This window comes from Carettochelys insculpta, chromosome 13, assembly GCF_033958435.1.
Source record: "Carettochelys insculpta isolate YL-2023 chromosome 13, ASM3395843v1, whole genome shotgun sequence".
NCBI lineage: Eukaryota > Metazoa > Chordata > Testudines > Carettochelyidae > Carettochelys > Carettochelys insculpta.
This window is the reverse complement of record NC_134149.1, coordinates 45,283,835-45,303,993: the sequence shown is the minus strand read 5'-3', so window position 1 is coordinate 45,303,993 and position 20,159 is coordinate 45,283,835. Positions and strand designations below refer to the sequence as shown.

The 20,159-nt window shown below is 59.5% G+C and overlaps 1 protein-coding gene across 2 annotated transcripts in view; it reads left to right on the top strand.

Annotated features, from left to right (window-relative positions):
- PHKA1 (phosphorylase kinase regulatory subunit alpha 1) overlaps positions 1-20,159 on the top strand; it is a 58,195-nt gene that overhangs the window by 32,438 nt on the left and 5,598 nt on the right. Inside the window, exons 20-32 of one of the 2 annotated variants that reach the window (XM_075008101.1) lie at positions 4,439-4,533; positions 5,078-5,217; positions 5,715-5,871; positions 6,292-6,371; positions 6,635-6,713; positions 6,830-6,959; positions 13,416-13,517; positions 14,100-14,215; positions 15,294-15,329; positions 16,742-16,786; positions 16,986-17,156; positions 18,723-18,776; positions 19,775-19,975. In XM_075008101.1, coding sequence (XP_074864202.1) covers positions 4,439-4,533; positions 5,078-5,217; positions 5,715-5,871; positions 6,292-6,371; positions 6,635-6,713; positions 6,830-6,959; positions 13,416-13,517; positions 14,100-14,215; positions 15,294-15,329; positions 16,742-16,786; positions 16,986-17,156; positions 18,723-18,776; positions 19,775-19,975 — 1,406 coding nt within the window. Of the gene's footprint in view, positions 1-4,438; positions 4,534-5,077; positions 5,218-5,714; positions 5,872-6,291; positions 6,372-6,634; positions 6,714-6,829; positions 6,960-13,415; positions 13,518-14,099; positions 14,216-15,290; positions 15,330-16,741; positions 16,787-16,985; positions 17,157-18,722; positions 18,777-19,774; positions 19,976-20,159 lie in introns of both variants that reach the window. The other variant, XM_075008100.1, reaches the window with a different exon arrangement.

Sequence of the window (20,159 nt, the reverse complement as noted above, 5' to 3'; positions counted from 1 at the left end):
AGTCCTGTCTGTGCAGCTGAGTGCTAGTCCCGGGGCCTCATCTGCCCGAGGAGCTGTGCCCACGTCCCCTCCCTGTCACCGGAGCAGCAGGGGTGTGCGTCTGGCGCGTGCGAGGCAGCCGGGGAGCTGTGTGGCATGGCTGGGCTGGCACTGGCCCTCTCCAGGTGCCCCAGGGGTTCTCCGGTGCCTGGGTTCCCTGGAAGTGAAGATTCTGGCCCGGCCAGTATCACAGCGCAGCCCTGATGGCGCGAAACCCTCCCTGGGGCTCCCACTGCCGCTGCGCCTGGGGCAAAGACCAAGGCCTACTCATGGCTGCAGTGGGGTCCCACGAGGCGGGGCTGGTCTCGGCTTCCCCACCAGGAGGGACGGGGACGGCTTAGCTGCGAAAGTGAGTGTTGTCCCATGGGCACCTGCCTTCCAGTCCCTGCTCTGACCCTGACTCCCTCTGCGGCCTTGGGCAGAACGCTGACTCTTCCGTGGTATTCTCCCCAGCGGAGAGGGGAGAGAGCCGGCGCAGTGCGCCTCTGGGCCTCTCTGGAGCTCATTACGAGCGCTCGCCAGTTAGCGTCTGACAGGCCCGTGGAGGAAGGCGGCCGAGCAGCAGGCAGCGGGGATGGGACAGGGTGGAGGTGTGCGCGAGGGCAGGAGGTGGGCGGCTTCAGAGTTGGAATGGGCTGGCTGTGTTTCCCACCCTTCCCACTCCGGATGTGGGCTCTTTTACCGGGCAAGCTCTTGGCCCAGCCCCTGCCAGGTGTGCATGGCCAGGCTCAGGGCTTCTCGGCCATTTCCTCGTTGCGGGCAGCCTGCCGTACCACCTGCGTGGCCCTGAGGCCGTCGCACGGGCTGCAGCTGTGCGGTGATTGGGCAGCAAGCATCCCGGGGCCTGGAGCCGTGCTGTGTGGGTGAGCGTGGTGCAGGGTACTGAGCCGTGACCTCCCGTGGGGCTGGGTACGCTGGACAACTGAGACAGGAAGGCTGTTCATTGCCCAATGCCCCCTCGCTGCCTGGATCGGATCGGACGCTCGTGAGCAGGCTGCGAGGAGCAGCCCTGCCTGGGACGGGGAGCCAAAGGTCCCTGCCACTTCCCGGCTGGGTAGGGATGTTCTTGCCCTGAAAGGGCAGCGCTTCTGCGGCGTGCGCTGGCGAGTGGAGGGCTCCGGGTACAAGCAGCACAGCAGGGCCTGGCGAGATGCGGGAATCGTGTGTGGAGGTGTCCTTAATGGGTCATGAGCCTCATGTGTCCTGGGGTAGGTCCTGGCCCTCTTGCCTGCATTTGGAGCTGACGTTTTACCCCCACTCCTGCCTCTGCGCGGCCTCCTGTGGATCAGTGAAGGTCCCCTTAGGCCTCTGTCGGCTCCTGGCAGGAACATGCAGCATCCTGACCCTTGTGTGCCGCCGCATTTGCAGCCAGGGCTGGTGCACATGGTCGTCCCCCAGTGCAGAGAGCCCAGCCTGTGTCAGGGGTTCACAGCAGCTTGCCTGCCTGTGTTGGGGTCCATACGGGAAGCCGGAACTGGGGCTCTTTGTCGCCCAGTGCGGGCAGAGCCTTGTTTAAATCTGGGTGGGGTTGGGAGCAGAGCCAGAGCCCTTTCCCTAATCTCTGTCCTGGTCTCGGGTTCCTCCAGGGCTGGCCCAGTGCGGCTCATGTGCAGGGGGTCCCTGTCCCTCTCGGAGATGGGTGTTGATCAGGCTGCAAAGGGGCTTCAGAGGCCACGTTAGCGCTTCCCCCTGTTCTCCGAGTGGGACTATTGTTTCTCTCGCTTGCTCCTAAAACTTACAGTTTCTGCTGCTAATAGAGGAAACTGCGTCACCAGAGTCCTTGTCCCTCTCCAGTCACTTCCTCCTCGTCTGGCTGTCTCCCACCAGCTGTCTGTCTGTCTGTCTCTCTGTCTGTGGAGCAGCTCGTGACAGCCCTGTCACAGTGCAGCTGGGCTGGAATTGCAGCACTGTTTGCTAGCCCTGTCTGTGTGACAGATTGCTCTGGCTTGCAAGCCTCCCTCTCTCTCCACAAGCTGCCTGCTGTCTGGATAGACTGGGTCTGTTTGCCTGTTGCACCCGGGCTCCAGCATCCATGACACGAGCGCTAAGGCAGGTGAGCCTCAGCTGATGCCAGTGTTTACATCTCTGCAGATGCGCCGCTGCTAAAAAGCAGGTACCCAAGATGCCAGCTGTCCGCTTGCAGAAAGCAGAGGTCATAGAATCGTTGAACACTGGAACTGGAAGAGACTTCAAGTGGTCATCGAGTCCAATTTCCTGCCCAGTTCCCTTCCCAAACACCCTCTCTAGATCATCCCCGATAGGTGTCTGTCTGACCTGCTCTTAAATATCTCCAGTGGTGGAGATTCCAGAACCTCCCTAGGTAACTTATTCCAGTGTCTAACCACCCTGACAGGTAGGAAGTTTTTCTTACTGTCTTATCTAAACCTCCCTTGCTGCAGTTTAAACCCATCGTTCCTTGTCCTGTCCTCAGAGGCCAAGGAGAACAATTTCCCCCCCCACCCCCACCTCCTTGTAATGCTCTTTGAGGCACTTGAAACCCCCTATCATGTCGCCTCTCAGCCTTCTCTTTTCTAAACTAAGCAAACTCAGTTCTTTCATTCTTGCCTTATGGCTCATGCTCTCTAGACCTCTAGCCACAACAGCTGTGGGCCAAGTGAGGTGTCTGCCGAAAGCTGGTAATTCGCGGAATCTGTAAAGTGATACAGATTTTGGCTCTATATCTGTATTAGGTGTCTTAGAGCTATGGATCACCATGGAAGGTGTGGTCTCCTCCCATCCAGGATGATGGACTAGAACAAGGACTCAGATGTTGAATACACAGCTCAGGAATTTGGGACTTGTCATCTGGGATGCAGCCAATGGCAGAGTGCCCCAGCAGGCCACATGGTCAGGTGATTCTCCAGTGCTCATGTGAGGAAGAAGGGATTTTTTCCCTCCTCAGGGCAGCTCAGTGAGTGTCACCCTGGCAGTGACCACCTTGTTCTTCAGTCCTCATGTACCGAGCCTGCCTGGACTATGAACCCATCCCTCAGGGGATGTATTTTAAGAGATTCTTAAGAGTAGCAGCTTGTAACGTTGCGGTGGCCTGCATCAATAGCTGTGAGTGATGGGTGTAACCTATCACTTCAACGATTTTTTTCTTGCTCACCCTATTCTTTCTTTACTCACGAACCTTTCGATTTTGGGTTCTAAAGTGGCACAGCCTTGTGCTGTTTTGGGTAGGATCCAAGCATCTATTGACCTGGGAGCGTGGCGAGGCCCTTTGCGGGCTGGAAGAATCTGTGCGGATTTGGTGAAATAGGTTCTCGTAATCTCTCAGCTGAATAGCAGGGTTGGCCTGCTTTTGAGCAGTTTGCCCAGGATTGGTTCTCTCCGCTTGGCCCAGAACCCCTTGAACTATTACACCATTCAAACCCTGAGGAGTGAGGCCTGCCGCACGCTCTCAGAAGTCTTAAAAGAGCAGCGCTTCGATGCAGAGCTGTAGAATCTGAACAGCCAGGAAGGAAAACCGACCTTCTGAGGGTGTTACCTGCCTCAGATGATGACGATGAATGTGTTTGGTCCAGACTGCTCTCACCTGTTGTTGAGCAGAACCCAAGATCGGCATGGCCGCGTCCCTGGAATGGCCATTTAAAGCCTGAAGAGACGCATGACTCTTCACTGTGTATAACACACAAATATCTTGTGACTGCAGCTACACCAGTGCCACGTGAATGCCTGTTCTCACTTTCAGGTGACATTGTAAACAAGAGGTTGGCAGCATTTTCTCCTGCAAATCGTAACCAGCCTTGTTCGTCTGAGTGATTGGTTGAACAAGAAGTAGGACCAAGTGGACTTGTAGTCGCTAAGGCTTTACATTGTTTTATTTTTGAAGACATATTTTTTGCAGGTAATTCTACATTTGTAAATTGCATTTACAGGATTGAGGTTGCGTTACAGTACTTGTCTGAGCTGAATTGAGAAGAACTATTGATTTTGTTTTATACAGTGCAAATATTTGTTATCAAAAATAAGTACAAAGGGAAGGCGGTACACGTTGCGTCCTCTGCGGTAAATGAAATTAATACATTTGAAAATGTACCGTCCATCCAGAATATTTAGATAAATGGGATTCTCTTGTTCAGAACAGTTTGATTAATTGCAGTTAATCTTTCTAATTGCTTGGCAGCCCTAGTTCTGACGCTTTGCACCCCTTACTCAAATTCCTGAGCGGTTAGAGCCCTCAATTCCCTTTCCAGTCCTGTTCATCTGGGGTGGGGCCAGGGACTGCTCATCCCTTCTGAGCACTGCAGCCGGCAGAGCTGGCTGGAAATCGCGAGGTAGCGGGTTTCAAACTCTGCTGAGCAGCGGGAGCAGGGCAGGGCCCAGAGGCTGTGCTGAGTGAATTGTAACGTGCTGAAGCTGAAAGCCTTCCGCAACGAATGTCTGTTTCTTGCAGATGTCAACATGTACATCCCGTCCAAGCTGTTCCAGGCCTCCCAGCCTTCCGTCCACTTGCTGGGCTCCAGCCACATGCCCCCCCAGGACGGCAAGGTGACCCTGAGCTGCGAGGGTGGGGGGGTGGGGTTCGAGAGTCAGCTGCCTGGCTAAGGGTGTGCACAGGGCGCTGCCTGGGGCTGGGGCTGTCTAGGGAAGTGGCCTGGAGATCTGGCTGGGTCCGTTGGCCCCAGACCTGCTGACTGGAGGGTACTCGGGCTGAGGGGCCGAACCGTGGGCAGGCACACAGTAGAAGCCCGGGGCTGGCCCGGAAGGGGCATGCTGCTGCGTAACGCGAGGGGGCCGTGGAGGTGGATCTGCGAGGATCAGGCACAGGGCAGGAGTCTCCCCACGCTAGCAAGGAGGGGGTGGGTGGGGTGTTACTAGCTGAGCACGTGGGCTGGGGTCCTTGCAGGCAGCGTTCTCCCCAGCCCCTACCTGCAGGGTGGTGCCGGGACGTTGGCCAGCTTTAGGAGCTGGCAGTACCGAGAGAAGAGCAGAGCCGAGCCAAGGGCCAGGCCAGCTGCCCGTGGTGGGGTGCTCTGGGATTCCAGGGTGGGGGCTGGGATATTAGCTCGAGCCCCAACCTCTCCTCCTGCAGAGTCCCTCACTCCACACCCTGGTGAACCTGCCCCGGGACAAGGCTGGGGACGTGGACTGCAAGGCCCTGGTGAATCAGCTGCGAGAGTGCCCCACCCTGCAGGAGCAGGCCGACCTCCTCTACATGCTGCACACCCTCCAGTAGGACAGGGCTTTGCCCAGCTTTCTCCCCCTGATCAGAGTCCCCCCACCCCCAGCCAGGGAGCAGCCGAGGTTTGCCTCGGGGGAGGGGCCAGCGGCTGCGTGTCGGCCTCGAGAACTTGGCTGGGAAGTCTTTATCTGATGGCCAAAAGGCGCCCTTAGCCTGGGTTCCCTCCTTGGCTGCTCTGATGAGCAATCCCAGTGCTGTGGGGCTGGCAGGGACCTCGAGAGGAGGAGTCCAGCCCCTAGCCCTGGCCGTCCCCGAGGGCTTGTCACAGCTCCCGTGACAGGGCTCTCTCAGCCTCCCTCGTCACCTGGTCCCATGCCTTGGCGGTGAGGGGGGCGGAATCTGCAGCCCCTAGAAGGGCGAGCTGGGTACGGCTCTCGGGTGGGCCCCCGCAGTTCCCGCGCTTGTGCCGGTGCTGCTGCAGTTTGTGGTGGGGGGGAAGGTCCTTCTCCCACACCCTGGCTGTGACCCGGCGTCACCTCTCACGCAGGGGGCCGGACTGGGACACGGAAATCGACGGCCAGCCCAGTGCTACCGTCAGGGATCTGCTCACGGAGCTGTACGGCAGCGTGGGGGCCGCCCGCCAGTGGGCCCTGATCCGCTACATCTCTGGGATCCTGAAGAAGAAGGTGGAGGCACTGGACGAGGTGAGGGTGCCCTGCCCTGGCAAATTGCTGCCTGACACTGTAACAAGCGGGAGAGACCCGCAGTCACACCTGACCGACCTGGACGAGTCCTTGTGTGGCGAAAGGGCCTTTCCGGCGGTGGGGATGGCCAGCTGTCGTCCCTGGCGCCTGCAGAGGCCCTTAGATCTCCGAGGTGCTCCCCGAAGACATGCTGCTTGACACGCTCGCTGCCTGTTCAGGCCCAGTGTGAGTGTCTGCAGGCCGGGCAGAAGGTCCTGCTCGGGGGGCGAGGGCCGGGGAGGCCTGGGGGAGCCCAGCCCAGTCCCTGCAGTGAAGGTGGAAGTGCAGAAAATCATGCCAGTGCGGGCCGGTGCTCGGGCTGGGAGGGGCGAGCGTGCTGTGGCGCATCCGTAACCACGGCATGACGGTCTCTCTGTCCAGGCCTGCACTGACCTCCTCTCCCACCAGAAGCACTTGACGGTGGGGCTGCCTCCGGAGCCCCGGGAAAAGACGATCTCAGCGTGAGTTCACTAGCCAGCCTGGGCCGGGTAGCAGCGGGTGGTGGGAAGGGGAGTGGAACAGCTGGTGAGAACTCTTCCTGGCTCCACCGCCCCCGGGCTCCGCCTGGCCAGGGGCCAGGGCTGGGATCTGCCTTGCCCAAAGCCTCACTGGCTGAGCGCATCACGCTGAGCACAGGCACACCCAGCAGTGGGGCTGTCTAAAGGCAGGCGCCTTTCTCAGCTGCGCGGGCTGGGCTTTCTCCTTTACCCGCCTGTCTCCTCAGCCCGGTTCCCTACGAGGAGCTCACCCGCCTGATTGACGAGGCCAGCGAGCAGAACCTGAGCATCTCCATCCTGACCCAGGTGAGGGGCTGAGGCAGCTGGTTCCTGCGCAGCCCGCGGTGCTGCCGAGGCCAGAGGATGCGCCAGCCCCCCAGGGACTCGTTTGTGACCCACGTCTCCTGGCTTTTCCCGTCCAGGAAATAATGGTCTACCTGGCCATGTACATGCGCACCCAGCCCGGCCTCTTCGCTGAGATGTTCCGCCTGCGCATTGGGCTCATCATCCAGGTGATGGCGACAGAGCTGGCGCATTCCCTGCACTGCTCAGGTACCCACCCCCGGCTGGGGTCCCAGTCCCGAGAGCAGAGAGAGGGTGGGAGCACCCCTCAGTGCCCAGCCTACATGGGGGTGGCCAGGCCCCCGTGTGCACAGTGCCTGGCTCTGATTGCATCAGTGGCTGCCTTTGTGCAGCGCGGACAAGGTGGGTGAGGTGCTGTGATGGGGTTCTGGGGTCCCCCAAGCTCTGCACCCTGTCCGCAGGCAGGAGAGTCTCTCACTCAGCAGGAAAACAGCAGGTTTATTAGCCGACAGGACACAGCATCATACAGAGGAGTCAGTACAGCAGGCAGAGACAGCCAGTCCAATCCATGTTGGGGAGGGGAGGCCCCGAGGGGCCCCCAGAGCTGGGGCCTGGCCCCCTCCTTTGTCTCTCTCTCTCTCCCAGCCCAGACTAACTGCTTCCAACTCCCAGTTCCAATTCAAACCCCTCAGGCTCCACCTCCTCCTTTGTCTGCAGTACAAAGGTGTTACCTGGTTGTCAGGGTTATCCTCAGCAGGAGCCCCACACCCTCTGTGAGCCACTCACATACACACAGGTATCCCCCACTCCATCACATCTCTCCCCCCTTCCAGACCGAACTGAGCGGGGTCACTCAGTCAGTGACCTGGGGAAGTTCGGGGCCCTCCCCTCGTGATTGGGCGTCGGCTGCACCCTCAGTGCTCCCCTTGATGTGCACCACCTCCATGTCATAATCCTGCTGGGGGAGGCTCCAAGTCAGGAGCTTGGTCTTGGCCCTTTTCATGTGATGCAGCCAGACAAGTCCCTTTAGTTCCCTCAGGTTGGTCGGTCTCCCGGCCTTTGTTTCTGGTCCATCAGCCACGTTCTCAAGTCGGGCAGGCAGAGCCCATACAGATGCTGCAGCACCAACAGATCAAATAGTTCTTTTCTGGTCTGGGCCCTGCCCCGTCTGCCCACCAGTCCATACAGCTGCTCCAGCCAATGTTTGGAATTCAGTTACAGTCCAGTAAAGGAAGGTACAAATGCTTCCACCCTTGGCATTTAGCCAGACCACCAAAATGGTTGTGTGCCTCAGTTTCCTAGTGCCACACAATAGGTTTGGAATGTTCCTTCTCATGTCAGAGGTTGCAAAACTAGTTACAGGGAACAATGGTGACATTTCAGAGTTACAGACTCCTTCAACATACAATTCATGCTTCTACATCAATGTCCTCATGTCACATGGCCCTTTTCAAACATTCAGTGTATGGTACAATTCTACAGCTTTTGGTAGCAGCACCCCTTGGTTACAGCAGTCGGCGTGAGTAACAGAACAAACCCATTGCAACTGTACATTTACGTTGCTCTTTGGTAGACCACAACTTTTGTGTAACCTCCTTGAGAATCCGGTATTTTGGGGATAAATGGCTGAGGCCTTTCTTAGCACCATCAAGTTCTAATCTTCTCCCTTGCCCCCTGGGGTGGAAATCTGATCTCTCTGGCTGTGCCCTCTCTTCTAACAAGAGCTGCGCCATTGATGATCTCAGGGAGACAGCCCCCTTCCTGCCAGTCTGGAAATTTGCAAACCAGACTGCTTTCTGAGAGTTGTTTTGTGAGTCCCAGACGCAGAATCCACATGGAGGAATCCCTGTTTATCCCTTACTGGCCCACCAGGCCCTCAGCTCCTTTGTCCTTTTACCTCCAACTACTGCCTCCCCATGGAATCAGAAGTGGAGTCCAGTGTGAGAATATAAGTGTTTCCACCATCTGGAGATGGGGAATTGCTGGCGCTCTCCTGCATCCTACAGAGACTGACTGTGCAACTGTTTTATTTGGTTCTCACAGGGCTGCTCACATTCCCTGATAGTTTTTACTTTACTTGCACCAGCTTCCAATTCCTGAGAAACTTTTACCCTGCCTGCTTTGGACCCTTCCAGAGCACAGCCAGTGGTTTCACACTCAGGCAGGTCCTGGCTAGCAGGAGCTGAAACAAACTTCTCCCCAGGCAAAGGGTTGCTCTGGTGCTTACAGACAAGCACCTTTCCTGTTCATTCTCCTTTACCTCACTCCCATTTTCTGCAGTCCCCACAGACGGGTCAGGAAAAGTTTCAGGGAAATTCTTTTCCTCAAGAGCTCCCCCAAACAACAACTCACCCCTGTCTGGCTCCACAGGGCACTGCTCCCTTGAGCCACAACCAGCTCCTGGGTTTCACCTACACCCAGGATCACTTCTGGCCCATCAGGCAGATTCCCATGTAATCCCCCTCCAGGCAGACAGCCAGTACCACCGGACAGAAGGTCAGGGTCCCTTTCCTCCCTTCTGCTACCAGCTTCTTTATCTTCATCAGTCAGCATAACTCCATTGCCCATCTGTTTTTGTGTCCTGGTGAGAGGATGACTCTGGTAGGACAGAGTCCTCTCACCCCCTCCCAGTAACACCTCAGCATCAGGCAAAGAACAAGTCCCAGAATCGTCTGGTCTCTGGGATTCCCTGATGATACTAACTGGATTAGACCAAGTTAAAGCATCATCCCCCCTGAGAGACACAGAGGCAGGCCCACTTCCCATCTGGGCTTCAGCTGCCCTCAGATCCAGCTCTGGGATCTTGGCTCCATCTCGAGCCCCCACAGGCTCAGGCAAAGGATTCACTTCCCCAGAAGCAGAAGCACTTTTCTTGCACCAAGGACCAGTGTCCTTAGCAGGGATCCCACTGCCCATCCCAGAGCCATTCCCTCTGCTCCAGCCCCCATGGCTGGATTCAGAGACACACCTGGAATGCTCTTTTCTGGTGGATCCTTCTCCAGCCACCCCAGGCTGGGGAATCTTCCTCAGACAATGGGCTAGTTTCCTCATTGGCACCTTTTCCAAACGCAGGCTCTGCTCTCTCCCCAGGCTGCTGCTGCTGCTGTTCAACACAGACAGACAATGGGAGACACTCTCTCCTTTGTCCCAGCCCCCCGGCTGGTCTCCACACACACACAGAAGGTGAAGCAGCTTCTCTCACAGACAACTTGCCATTCCCAGTGGATCAGCTGCTTTCCTGCACAGACATACAGGGACCTTCCTCGGCCCAGGCCTGGAAAACTCTTCGCAGGTCTGTCTTGGCCACTAGTAGATGATGGGTTGGAATCGCTCCTTCCCTCCTTGAGCTGTGGCAGGCCACTCGGTTCAGAACTCCATGCAGGCCAGGGTTCCCTGCCCCGATCCGGGCTCACCTCTGCAGGATTCTCCTTAACCCTCAGCTCTGCCACTGCACATCCACGCTGCCTTGTCCAGCTTCTTTAACCTCGATTCAGTTTCCAGGTGCTGCCACTTCACAGCGGAGTTGCTCAGCGTGGTTGCAGGCTCTCAGGCTGATGCCCTCTGCACCCCACGATTCCTGGAAGAATCCCTTCAGTGTGCCAGGCTTCTTGCGGGTCACAAGCTGCCCAGGGTTAGGCCGTAGGCCCCTCTGCCCTCTGGGACCGACTCCAACAGACTCCCAGCGGAACCCCTTCTTCAGTGTGACACCCGCTCTCAAGGACCATGAGCACCCTGTCTTGGGAAGGACTCATTCAGCGTCAGCCTCCTCAGGGGTCACTTGTTCCTGGGGGTTGGGCTCTCGGCCCCTCCACCTTCTGGGACCGACTCCTACAGATTCCCAGGAGTAACCCCTCCTCGGGTGTGACACCCCCTCTCGAGGACCCCGACCGCAGTTGCTTGGGTTCGGCCGCAGGCCCCTCCGCCTTGGGGAGCTGCACCTCACTGCCCTTCAGCACACCTGGGTCTCGCAGGCCCCACTTCTTCCGGGGCCCCGGTCACTTACTGCTGGATGCTCCATCCTCGGGGTGCAGAACATCCCACTCCTGACACCAGTGTGATGGGGTTCTGGGGTCCCCCAAGCTCTGCACCCTGTCCGCAGGCAGGAGAGTCTCTCTCTCAGCAGGAAAACAGCAGGTTTATTAGCCGACAGGACACAGCATCATACAGAGGAGTCAGTGCAGCAGGCAGAGACAGCCAGTCCAATCCATGTTGGGGAGGGGAGGCCCCGAGGGGCCCCCAGAGCTGGGGCCTGGCCCCCTCCTTTGTCTCTCTCTCTCTCAGCCCAGACTAACTGCTCCCAACTCCCAGTTCCAATTCAAACCCCTCAGGCTCCACCTCCTCCTTTGTCTGCAGTACAAAGGTGTTACCTGGTTGTCAGGGTTATCCTCAGCAGGAGCCCCACACCCTCTGTGAGCCACACACATACACAGGTATCCCCCACTCCATCACAGGTGCCCAGCCTGGTGTCTCGCCCCTCCAGGCCTTCCCTGGGTAGGAAGGGGCTGTGACCACGCTGTCCTTCAGGCTCCCGCTCCAGGACCTCTGGAGCGTCCCTGGGGATCTCGGGGGCCCATGTGCAAGAGTAACTGGCTGTGTAGACAGGGCCGTAAAATAAAGCTGCTGAGGAAGACGTGGAAGGGAGATGCCGGGCTAGTAGCAAATCCGTGCTCGCTAGCTCAGCCGCTGCCTTAAGTGTGATGTGTTTGTTTAAAAACTGAGCGGCTCCCACAGGCCTGACCCCGGCTGTGTGCTTGGTTTGCTGGTAGGGGTCCAGAGAGAGATGCGGGGTGTGTGTGTGAAGATTACTTGGTTTGATTTTGGGGGCAATGTGGGACTGCCCCTCACTCAGAAGGGACGGTCAGCTTCCCAGTCCAAGTGTGACCTTGGCTATTGGCCCTGCAAGGGTTACAAGGAAATGCTGGCGACAGGGTGGCCCAGAGCAGTGGGGCTCAACCCTGCCAGACCCCTCCCCCTTTCAGGAGTCTGGTTTGTCTTGTGCACCCCCGGTTCACCTCACTTAGAAGTGCCTTGCTTGCAGAAATAGCGCAGTGTTACCAAGCATTCCCACAGACCTGGAAAAGACATGGATTGGTACGGGTTGAACTGCTCTACTCCGACACCCTCAGGACTTCACCGGTGCCAAACGAGAGAATTTGCAAGACCACAGGCGGTCAATATTGTCTAGCACGCTAGCAATGCTTCCCCTGCTGACTGGGCTCTTAGAAGACTTGCAGGGGTCAATGAGAGCTAAATAACAGCACAGAACACTGAGAGCCGGGGCTGGTGGCAGCCAACAAACATTCTGGGACTGTGGGAAACTTTGCCACGCCCCGGTAAGTGGTTGTCTGGCTAACTCAAAGCTTGCCGGATTACGGAGTTCACCGGGTGAGAGATTGGAGAGCTTCGATCTGTATTGTTTACGGCGCTCTAGAAACAAGTCGCTGTTTGTGCACAGTTCAGTTCGCACAGACTTTGCTACAGGTCACATCTCTCTCATCTGGCACTCTCTGGTCTGGCAACATCCGTGGTCCAGTATGATTTGAGTTAGCTGAGCGACCGCTTACCCTGGGGGTGGCCAAGGCTCCCACGGCCCGATAACGTTTGCTTCTAGCCCCAGGCCCGGCTGTCAGGTTCTGTGCTGCTGTTTAGCTGTAATGTACACTGAACGTCTTCTCAGAGCCCAGTGAGCAGTGGCTGTGTTGGTCATGCTGCTAGACCAGGGTCCGGCAAATCCCCTCATCTGGCAGTGGGCAGGTCTGGAGGGGGCTGGACTAGAAAGGGTTTGACCTGCAGTGCTTTGTGTGGGGCCTGCTGTAAAGCTGGGCAGTTGTCCAGATGAGTTGCTATGCCCCGAGAAGATCTGTGCGCCCCAGGAGTGCTCACGCCCTGGTGGAGAACTACTGGCCACACCATAGGCCTCTAACGTGGGACTTCTGAGAACCAAGTTCAGTTCCTGCTGTCACAGACTTGCGGTGTGACTTTGGGCAAGTCACTTAGGCGGGCTCTGAGCTTAAATTTTACATTGCTGTAAGCAAGTAGCACCACTACCCATGGGACCTGAGCCCCAGACATGTGGAACCCAGCGTAGGCTGACAGAAGAGTGCCTCCACCCGCCTGGCACCGCAGGGAGGAGCTGTCCCCCCACCATGGGAGAGCTCCTTGTCTCCGTGGTTTACGGCTGGGTTCCGCCGTCCCAGTAGCGTAGCCGCACCCTTAGATTTGTGTAGCATGGGAACAGCCCTTCCCAGGAGTGTCGGGGTACGGGGCTCAGAGGTGCTGGGCGCCTCGGCGGGCTGGTCACCAAGAGCCGGTTCCTCTAAGCGTAGGCACGTTTCACAGCGGAGTCGGTTGCACTAGTGCCCGGGTGGTTTTGTGGGTGTTGTGCATGGGGAGGGGAGCCGGGGGAAGCCTCTGTCTTGGCCTGTGGCTGTGAGGCGGGTCTGGCCTCTGCCCACTCTTCCCTCCTGTGTCTGTGTCTGTGTCTGGGGGGGTCTCATCGCTTGGCCATGTCTGCTCTCCTGTGGGAGGCAGAGCAGGCTGAGAACGGCAGCGCTCCAGTAAACGTGTGCAAACGCCTGGATTCGCGTGCACCCCTGGGGCCCGGCACCGGCGACAGAACAGCCGCTGAGAACTCTCCCTCCTGGAGGGGAAGGGGAGGCCCTTGTTGACAGTCTGTCGTCTTTCCACCTACTCTCTGATCTCCAGCTGAAGAAGCCACCGAGAGCTTGATGAACCTCAGTCCCTCAGATATGAAGAGTCTTCTCCACCACATCCTCTCGGGCAAGGAGTTCGGGGTGGAGAAAAGCGGTGAGTCCGTCTCATTACGGAGCGGGGCTGCCTCCAGAGAGAGGCTGGATAATCACAGGGGTGAGGAAACCCGCCAGTCGCACACTGGGCTGGCCTCAGTCTCGTTCCCAGCCACTCCGTGTGTCCCGTCCTCGGAGGCCCGAGGCGCGTCGCCCAGCCCGTTCCTTCCCAGGGCCGTTGGTGTTCTGAGACCCTGGTCGTTTCTCCTCCTGTGGGCGGTCAGGCTGTTTGAGCTTGTACCGGCCTGTGTGCGAGCCCAGCCCGGAATTCAGTATAAAAACTCCCATCGCTTCCTGTGGTGGGGAAACAGAGGCACCGCCGGGGCGTGGGGCGAGCATCGCTCGGGTGAGAGGGCAGCATCCGGTGCTGGAGGAAGCTCCTCCTTCAGTGGCACTAGCGCATGGAGCTCTGAGCTTCCGGGAGGGATGAAGCTGGGGCACCCCAGTCCTGCCCTCCGGAGGTCCTGTAAGGTGGTCTTGGGAGCCTGGGAGCGAGGGCGTGATGCCCCGGCTGCTGCAGAGTCTGTGTCCTCAGAGCCCTGGCGGTGAATTCTGAGCGCGCCTGTCCCTCTCCCCCTTGCAGTGCGCTCTGTCGATTCGGCCCCGACCCCCACCATTTCCATCCGCGAGGTTGGCGCCGTCGGAGCGACTAAAACAGAGCGCGCCGGGATAGTGCAGCTGAAGAGTGAGATCAAACAGGTGTGTATTGGGTGGGGCCGGGGGCTGCGGGGATGGGCGCTGTGGGCAGGGGCTGGCTGATTTATCTGGGTGTTCCAGAAGGCTGTAGGTGAGTAGCAAGGCACCCTGGATGGATCAGAGCGACCCAGCTGTCAAGACCCAGTCCTGTCTCCTCTTAGCTCTGGGGCAAGGACTGAGGGCCTGTAGCAGGAGGATCAGGGCTCAGGCCCACCGCTGGCGGGCAGTTCCCAGGAGCCAGCGTGCAGCATCCCACCCTGCCCGGGTAGCTCCCAAAGGAGCCTCTGGGTTTCGCTCTGTGCACCTGCCTCAGCCTGTTCCAGGACCTTTGTCTGCCGGCTTGCAGGTGGGCTGCAGAGCCAGGCTCCTTGGAGCTGCCAGTGATGGGTACTGAGCAGCTGTGCTCTTTAACCCGGCCGTGGCCCTTGGCTGGAGCAGTGCATCCAGGGGGTGGAGACAGCCGGGTACGTTTCACCGTGGGACCGGTGCAGTCTGGCTGTGTTCCTGCCTGTGGGGGGCACCTCCTGGCTCTCCCCGGGGACTGTGCTGTGGGGCTCATTCATGTGGGCAGCCGGGTTGGCTGGAGGGCTGAGTCTGGGCCAGTGCTCCATGCGCTGGTGTGTGCGGCCCACACCCTCGTTTCTCCGAGATCGGGCTGCGTTGCCTTTCCTGAGCAGATGGCCCCTTTGCGGGCGAGGAGAAGCCAAAGGTGCAGCTGGTCGTGCTGCGAGCGTGGGTGGGAAAGCGGCAAGCCCCGGTGCTGACGCTGGCTCGTAAGAGGCTGCACTGCCTGGCGAAGAGGGCACTGACCACGGCACAGCCAGATTGCATTGCCCACTTTGCCAGGGCACGTCCCTCAGTTCCCCCCGTGCAGGAGGGGGTAGGGCCCTGCCCCGTGGCTAGCGATGGAGTGTGGGGAGAGCCCCAGAGCACAGGGGCAAGGGAACGGACGGGGTAAGCTCTGTAGCTCACTGGGCTGTGGGCAGCATGCAGACCCCTCCGCAGGCTGGGAAAGTAGCTGACGGACTTGCTGCCCCAGTCACTCTGCCTGTCTCGTGATCTCCCTCTTATCTTTCAGCAGCTGGATAGACGTAGGCAGTCTCTGGGGGAGAGTAAGGTGAACCACCGCCGCCGCTGACTCGGCAAACTCGCGCACCAGAAAGCTTCTGAGCGTGCATGAGCTAACAGGCTGGTTTGCAGCTGCAGGCGAGCTGGCTCCCTCTGACAGCTGGGGCTCAGCTGGCCGCTGGGGCGCTCGAAAGGGCCAGCCAGCCACTGCCACTCCAGCACTGAGCAGGAGGCACACGGGCAGGGTTGTGGCTGTGTTGTGTTCTCCGGGCACTGGGCCCTGGCTGGTGGGGATGTGTGGCCTGGAAAGCTGGGTTAGCAAATGGGATCCAGGCTTGGGTCTCTCTAAGCCAGCCCAGTAGCGTTGCCAGTCTGGGAACTCCTCCGGGTCTCTGGCTGCTGGCCAGGGCCCAGTGTGGGGTGGCAGAGGACTAGGGAGGGAGAACGTACTGTAGGATGCAGGTTGGGGAGGGTCATGCACTCAGCCGGCCCCGACTCGCCCTTCTCAAGGCTCTTCCTGGGGTCCCTGGGAAGCAGGGTGGGAGTGGGGGGCACATGGAACGGAACCCGGATGGCAGAGCTTTAGTCCCAGCTGCAGAACAGACTGGGCCTGTCTGCATGGCCATGGCTGTGTGAGCTGCATAACCCCGGTCGGTCGGGAGCCTGCAGTGACGCTAAGCAGACAGCATGTGCTGGAGCTCACTGCGCTGTGCCCGCCAGCCGGCCTCGTTCTCCGCGGTTCGGCTGCCCCAGTCCCGCTGTGGGACTCCTGCTCGATGCTGAGACCGGTCCAATAGCCCCATCGGGCAGTTCGACGTCTGTTCTCCCTTCCCATTGCTCCTCTGCCCTGAGGGCGCTTGTTCTGGGCCTCCCTAACGATTTCTGAGCCAGGATCCCCACTGGCTCTTTCCAGGCCCCACCTGAACTGGCCACCAGTGGGGATCCTGTGATTGCAGCCAGACAGAGAGGCTGCGAGAGCCCGGCAGTGCCCCCTCTAGGCTCTTCCACCCATGTGTGGGACGCATTTTATTTTATGTGCACCATGAGTAGAAGCAAACCCAGCTGGGCTGCTCTGCTAGTCTTCTGGCAGCACCGGACTCTCTCCTGAGCAGCCACATGCTCTGCAGGGAACACGGGTTCCTGGCCTGTAGCCGCTGCGTCCGAAAGCCACGCGCAGTCAGGCACAAGGCAGCTCCAGAAGGGGAGCCCAGCCCCGTGGATTTCACCAAACCGGTTAACAGGCCCCCACCTGGCTCTCCGATCCCCTGCCCAGGTGTGAGCCTGCCCCTCCCACAGCTTCAGGTTCATGTGCATCTTCCTAAACGGGGTGTAAAGACCCTGGCTCCCACGGTGGCCTGGGCTAGCCTCTGAATGACACCAGGCTTTGCCAATGCTTCTGCTAACGCTTGCGCTGCCTGCTCCATCCCATCGGGCCTTGACTGTCTCTCTTCTCCTCTCCAGTCCTGTGACTTCCACTCTCTGGAGCTGAATTCGGGATCTCCTCTGGTAAGGGGCATCTTACGTTTACACCTACAATGTGGTTGTCCTTGCAGTTCCCAGAGCATTTTACTCGGTAGAGGCAGAAATCTCTTCGCCTTGGGGTGGGAGGTTGCGGCCTGGGGAACAGGCTAAGTGCAAGCGTGGAGGTGCTCTCTGGGCCGCATCCCGGTCCTCTTGCCTACACTGTAACCTGCTTTGTGCGCAGAGCTCCGGACGCTCCGTCTTGCCACCTGGGGGATCCTTTGCGAGCGTGCTGGAAGATCACGTCTCCAGAGACAGCCGGCACGGCCAGTGGCAGCGGAGAAGGCGGCTGGATGGAGCACTCAACAGGGTCCCGGTGGGCTTCTACCAGAAGGTCTGGCAGATCCTGCAGAAGGTGGGTCAGTCTCCTGCTGTCTCTTGTGCAGCTGTCTCTCCGCGTGCCTGGGGCAGTCCACCAATGGTGTGCACGCCTCTGTGCTGTGCATCCGAGCCAGCTGAGCGACTACCTGCCGGTTCCCAGGGTTTGCTTGGAGGTCTGCGGTTTGGGCCTCATAAAGCAAAGGGATTTTTATTAATGCCAGGAGCCCTGCCCTGCTGCCTGGCTCTGCAGCTGAACCTGCTCCCAGCACTGCCAAGGTGGATAGGGCCCGCTTCAGCCCTGTGCGGACTCAGGGACAGCAGGAGGCAGCTCGTGCCTCTTGTTTGGTGGCCGCAGGGGAGCATGTGGCACCCTGCACAAGGCAGGATAGCCCAGGCTTGCCCCCCGGTGCCTGTGAACTGCAGCGAGAAGCCCAGGGGGGTTTGTTGCCAGGTGCGGGCAGTGCTGGGGCAGAACTCTTGCACGGATGGCGCTGTCACTGTGAAGGAGTAGGTCCTGGTACCAGACCTGGCGGTGTCTGGGCAGTACTTTGGAGCGAAGGGGCTTTTGTACCGGAGCCCTTACTCATCCAGCTGGGCGTCTGTGTCCGGACGCTCACGTTCCGTACAAAGCCCATCTCCTGGGGCATCTTAGCCAGCCCTCGCCCGGACCTCAGCTGGCAGAGCCAGGGGGCGAATTACAAGTGCACTTCGGAAGGATCGATCAGCTGCACACGCACAGAACGGGAGCGACTGGAGTCCTGCAGAAAGGGATCTGGGGTCAGACCGGACCGCAAGCTGAGTCTGAGTCACAGCGTGACGCTGTCGCACAAAAAGCAAAGGGGATTCTGGGCTGCACTAGCCAGAGTGTTGTGAGCAAGACACAAGAGGTCGTTCTCCCGCCCTGCTCAGCACTGCCTGGGCCTCCACTGGGGTCTTGTGTCCAGTTCTGGGCCCCACATTTCAGGAAAGATTGGGAGATGGTCCAGAGAAGGGCAGGAAAACCCAGCCTGGGAGGGAGGCCTGAAAGACCTGGGCTTGTTTGGTCTGGGGCAGAGACGCCCGAGAGAGGACCTGACAGCATCTTCCAAGCACCTAAAAGGGGGTGGCGAGGGGTGGGGGGGGAGGTAAAATGATTCTCCATAACCTCTGAGGACAGGCCAAAGCAAGGGGCTCAAAGTGCAGCGAAGGGGGGCAGGTGGACATTCGGTGAAAACACCTGTCGGGAGGTGAAGGACTGGACTAACTGGGACTCGCCCTCCTTTGAGATAGTTCAGAGCAGGTTAGACACACGCCTGCCAGGCCCAGTCTGTGCTGCCTGGTCCTGCCCTGAGCATGGGACTGCAGGACCTCTCCAGGTCCTTTCCCGTTCTGTGGTATGAAGATTGTTGTTTCAGGTCCTCTCACCGTGTGGAACAGCCCCGAGTTTGCCATGTGTCTGCTGCGCTGGGGCGTTCCCTGTATTTCTCAGGGCCACGTGGCGAATGGAAAATGCAGTGGTTGGTTTGCTGCGTTTTAAATGCCCCACTGGGCGGTGGGACCTGGGATCGTGCGCAGGGGCCTTTCTGGGCTGCAGCCTCTAACTCTTGGTTGTCTTCTGCAGTGCCACGGTCTGTCGGTGGAGGGCTTTGTGCTTCCGGCCTCCACAACCAAAGAGGTAAGTGCTCTGGGGAGCCAGGGACTCATCTGACCCTTGGCTGGGTCCAAGGGACAGTGCATGTGAGAGATCCTGTCCCAAGTGCTCCGGCTGCAGGTTCCGGCCCTCGGCTGCTCCAGGGTTAGGGGCCGGCGTTAAGGCTCCTGGACAGACGACTCGGAGTGACCGTTGTCCTGCTGACAAAGCCGGCCTTCCCCCGCCTCGTTCTCAGACCCCTTTGTTCTAACGCTGTTGTCCTCCTCTGCCTCCCTACCCCCACCACGCCTTCGGCCCAGGCCGAGTGCATGTGGAGCGGCCAGCCTGGGGACCGCGTGTCCCAGAGTGTGCAGCCGTGGAGCCTGGTGAGAATGGGACGTGTCGGGGAACTGCCCCCCTCCACCTCTCCCCACCCCAGCAGTGTGTGCACGGAGGAACTCCTACCATCTCCAGCCTGGGCTCGGCCCTCCCAGAGCTTCAGCCTTCTCCCACCAGCTCCTCTCCGGGGCTTGAAAGGGCTCCCCGCCCCTTGGCTGTCTGCCCCCTGCCCCCGGTCTGTGAGGGGATCTCGCTGCTTCCCCCCGCCCCCAACGGTGCCCCGACTGCCGTTTCATCCACGGGCTCCGGCAGGGCCAGCGGTGCCGAGACTCGGGCACAGAGCGGAGCCTCATGGCTGTGCTGGGTCGGGAGCCAGACTAGTCTGCGGCTGGCTGCTGTGTGCAGCGCCGTCTTCATCGGCGCCCCCCCCCCCCCCCCCGCCTCCGTCAGCGGGCGGCCCCGTCAGCGGGCTGCCTCGGCACTGGCACCTCAGGGAGGGAGGTGCTCACAGTGCAGGCTGCTTGGGCCCAGCTCGCTGCCTTGCTGGAGGCCTCTGGGCCAGGCTTATTCCCTCTGTGCCTCTGTTCAGACACCGGCGCAGTGGGGCGAAGGGAGCTGAGCCCTCTGCTGCCAGCTGGGAGTCCTGTGGGGCTCCCTGGCACGTGGGGCGCACCAGCGTGTTCAGAGGCTCTTGGTTCTCACAGATGACTCCCGGGGAGATCAAATTTTCTGTCCACGTGGAGTCCGTCTTGAACCGTGTCCCGCAGCCGGAATACAGGCAGCTGCTGGTGGAAGCCATCCTGGTCCTGACCATGTTGGCGGACGTGGAAGTGCCCAGCATCGGCGGCATCATTGCCGTGGAGAAGATTGTGCATATAGCAAACGGCTTGTTCTGTGAGGAGCAGGTGCGAGCCAGGCGGGGCCCAGCTGGGCGGTGGGGGCCGGCGTGCAGGTCCTGCCTTCCTTAGCACGTGCGGCCTGCGGCAGGAGCGCTCGCAGCAGCAATGCAGTCAGAGGTTTCTCCTGAGCTTGCGTGTCTGCCCCGGGAGTGGCCGGGGTCCCTGGCGACGGGGTGGGCACTGGGAGCAG